Source organism: Eupeodes corollae, chromosome 1 (assembly GCF_945859685.1).
Source record: "Eupeodes corollae chromosome 1, idEupCoro1.1, whole genome shotgun sequence".
Classification (NCBI taxonomy): Eukaryota; Metazoa; Arthropoda; class Insecta; order Diptera; family Syrphidae; genus Eupeodes; species Eupeodes corollae.
The window spans coordinates 13,551,084-13,555,167 of NC_079147.1; the positions used below are offsets into that span (position 1 = coordinate 13,551,084).

Sequence of the window (4,084 nt, forward strand, 5' to 3'; positions counted from 1 at the left end):
AGTGGACCTATTGCTACGAAAGCCGTATTGTCGGTCATTAAGAAGCTTTCGATCTTCGATATATTTCTTGAGCCGATAATTAATCAGCGTTTCCATGACCTTGCAAATAAGGGACGTGAGTCCAATCGGTCGGTAATTAGACGGTGAGGAAGATTCTCCTTTATTGGGTATGGGCTGGACAAATGCAGTTTTCCATCCTCTCGGAACGAGACCTGAGGAGTGTGACAGATAAAAAAGCTTACGCAGTGATTTTGCCAGCGTTTAAGAACACCTCTTCAGAACAATAGCGGGGATACCATCCAGACCAGCGGATTTATGTGTGTTTAGATCTCTAAGGACTCTTGCCACAGTACGAGTGCGAAAAAAAGATTGGTGGTGGTTTGCTGTCAAAAACAACTAAAAATTTTGGTTTTGGTCAATTTAGAACTTGAAAAAAACTTTATTTATGCTTTGAATTATTTTCATAAATTTTAATTTTTAACAAAAAGAGCTAATATTCAGGTTTTTAAGAAGAAACCTTGAATAAGAGATCATCAATTTTATATTAAGTTTGCTTTAAATTCCTAAAACAAGCCTTCAATTTTATTATAACATTTTTTTGATACACATAAATAGTGAACATTCAAGTAAGAAGTTTTTTTCATTTTATTAATACGAAAAATAACAGCAGTCCCCATACATTTTTTTTTTTAAATTATGTGATTTTTTTAAAACTTTCTTTAAATTTTGTGTTCTTAATTTGTCTTCTTTCTAGAAGAAAAACATATTTTTGTATTGCTTCAGAAGAGTTAACCTCATAAAAGCTTTATTACATTCCAATAAGAAGTTATTGTAATGGGTCCGATTTGTCAAATTGAAAATTTTGACATTTCAGTTTCAATGTCCCTAGAGTCGAAATAAAAGATTTTTAGAAGGATGTCTTTGTGTGCGTGTGTCTGTACGTTTGCGGTATTTTTTCGTCGTCCATAGCTCAAGACCCAGAAGATACATCGACTTCAAATAAATTTTGTTAAACAAATAACAATGCAGAAAAATGCAGAAAGGGCTCTCAAGAAAATTGAGTGCGTGGTTTTTTCTAAATATCTTGCGAACCAAAAACGCTATAGACTTAAATTAATTTTTATTTATTGCAACGTGATATTTGGTATCAAGTATAGTTTTTGAAAAAAAATCCAATTAACGGTTTTTTTATAAATCAAAAAAACTGAAAAAAATGTGTCACCTCGATTTTATCTCCAAAACAATTTTGTGCAACGAAAAATAACGTCTTTAACATCTGGTAAAGTATTCTAAAAAATCAAATTGACAGTTTTTTTTTATAAAAAAAAATTAGGTACCTACTCAAAGTTGGTAGAAATTGAATTTCGACTCAAATATCTTTTCAAAAATTTGCGATTATGGCTTCCAATTAATTTTATCTTATAAGAAATATTGTTGCCAGCATTCAGTAAAATTTTGAGGAAAATCGAATTGACAGATTTAAATGAAAATTTAACAAAGTTGGTAAAAATTGATTTTCGACACAAACATCTATTCAAAACTTTGAGATATTTGCTTTAAACTACTTCAATCTTTTAAAAAATATTGTTGTCAATATTCAGAAAAATTTTGAGAAAAACCGATTTGACAAAAAATAAAAACCTAAAAAACACGACTTAAACTTCGTAAAAATTTACTTTCGACTAAAATAGTTTTTTTCAAAAATTAAAAACATTGGCTTCAAACTTATTTATTTCACAAAAAATATTGTTTTCGATATTCAGTAGTTTTATTATAAAAATCCAACAGAACGTTTTTTCATTAAAAAAATAAAATCTACAAAAATAGTAACCAAATTTGGTAAAAATTGATGATCGGTTCATAATATCTCTCATATTTTTTTTTTGGAAATTCTCATGAGAACTTTTTCATAAATAGTGGTAAAAGTAGTTAATAAAGCTTTAATCGTGAAATTATGTAGCAATGAGAGAATTTCAATAAATCTTCAAATACTTTCAGACCCCCCTTACAAAAATCAGTTTTTTAACGAATCTTCCAATGTGGTCTAATTAAATAAAATAACCTGATTTAAAAATAATAATTTTTGACTTCATGGAAGAAGAACACACCATAACTCTACAGTATATTATAGAACTTTCTTAAAATTTAAATATTTACCTAAAATATTCCCTTTAAAAAAAATATCACTTGAATAGGAACAGAAACATATCCTTAAAGCAACCATTCACATTTACTAGTATAGAGGTTGGTAACCTTAACCAAAGCATAGTAATTTTAATTAGTAACTCCATTGACTTTCCTTATAACATCGTTTCCAAAACAAGAGGTGTTAATAAAACCTTGTTAATTCACTTAAACGCCCTTCACACAAACCACATATATGTATGTACATATAAGCTTCGAAGTTCATATATTTTTAAGTCAGATTGATTGAGGATTGACTTGGACTATAAAAGGGTTAAACCACACTAAGAAGATTATAGTCCAAGTTTGAATCTTCTATCAAGAAGCATCAAGTAACTTTCTTGTGATTGACAACAAAATAATTGGTAATTATATAAAATATTAATATTTATGGAAGTACAACTAACTATAACTAAATATCATAAAAAGGAACGCGTATTGGAAATAATGAAGTTATTAAAACTTCAAAAGCGCAATATTCAAAAAATGTTCTTAAAAATTGTTCAAAAACAATATAACGAGTTATAATAATTTAGAAAGACTGTCACAATTTTTGCTATAATTATATCTTCAAGAAATCACAGTTTGACATTCACTGTACTATTTCTTCAGAAACCTCAACCATTTTCTTGAATCTTTTACCACAACCATCACGTGGTGACTCAAACCACTTTCTCAAAACTTCAAATCTAGATGGCACTGCCATTCACTTTTAAAATGTTCTCATATTTTACAGATTTAAAACCCTTAGGTATCATGCTACGCTTTGTGGTCTTCTCATTGGTCTCCCTTGCCATCGTCATGAGCTGCATGGGACAAATGTTCCAATATTCACGTGGTTGGACAAACGGCAAGAGGTCATCAGCTCATTTACTTCAAGAGGATCCAACAATGGCTGAAATAGTATTTGAAGTTCCATCAGAGTCCGAGAGACGTTTAGAAAGGTATTTTTTTTCATTATTATTATATATTCACAGATTCACTTGATTATTCATTAATTCAAACCCTTAATTTTTATAGATGTATTATTCAATTACAACGTTTCATTCAAAATCCATATTTCATCCGACCATCATATGCGGCTACTGCTGGTGGCAATCTTTTCTCAAACGGAAACGTTGGCGGCATCACCAGCAGTAATCGTCATCAATCAAATGAAATTTTCGAAGATTTGGCAGCTTCTGGTTCGTCTTCGTCGTCTGCTGATGGTTTGTTCTCCACAAAGCAAAATTGAAGGATTAATTATTGTAACAGCCCTTCCAAAATTAACAACAACAACAACCACATCACTTCCGCACCGTATTGTTCCTCCAATCTCCTATATTATAAATGAATCGCTTTTGGACTTAAGCCACTACGCGTTGTTATGCTACCACAAGTTATAATAATGCGTCCTGAACTTTGTTCTTAATCAATATCAAATAAAATTTGTATTCGTTAAATAATTTAAATTGACAATTATAGAAAATTATTTATGGATAAACAAAACACCTTTAACGTCTTTTTTATTTATAATGATGGAGGATTAAAAATATGTTTAATATATCTGAATAATCGCAACTCCCAACAAAAAAAAAAATAAAAAAAAATTTTACCTGAAAAAATACTTAAACAAGTTGACTTTTTGCTAAGAGCTGGTAGATTTGGTTACAAGAAAAGCTTCGCAACACAACTAACTTCATACATCGTTATGAAGAAAGCACTATTGTCAAAGGCATTTTTCTAGATCTTGGTATCATTCTTCCTTATCTAAAAAGTGAACCTACGGTGTTGACAAATCCTACACTTGTTTTATTAGAAATAGTCTTTTGGAAAGATCAAGTCTGTAAATCACAAAGTGCATGTATGCCTCAGGGCTCTGTCATTTCTCCTAAACTTTTTCTCATTTCTAAAAATGAAC

At 30.0% G+C, this 4,084-nt stretch overlaps 1 protein-coding gene across 1 annotated transcript; it reads left to right on the forward strand.

Annotated features, from left to right (window-relative positions):
- The first annotated feature begins 2,940 nt into the window (after positions 1-2,940).
- On the forward strand, positions 2,941-3,675 carry LOC129942756 (pro-corazonin-like). Its single transcript, XM_056051815.1, has 2 exons — positions 2,941-3,128; positions 3,205-3,675. Exons 1-2 carry the CDS (start codon positions 2,941-2,943, stop codon positions 3,416-3,418), a joined length of 402 nt encoding a protein of 133 aa, XP_055907790.1. The 3' UTR covers positions 3,419-3,675.
- The last annotated feature ends 409 nt before the right edge of the window (positions 3,676-4,084 follow it).

Bases quoted from the DNA above. Each gene is read 5' to 3' on its own strand.
- LOC129942756 (XM_056051815.1), top strand. From the start codon at position 2,941: ATGCTACGCTTTGTGGTCTTCTCATTGGTCTCCCTTGCCATCGTCATG. The intron at 3,129-3,204 runs GTATTTTTTTTC...TAATTTTTATAG, and splicing joins TCCGAGAGACGTTTAGAAAG to ATGTATTATTCAATTACAAC.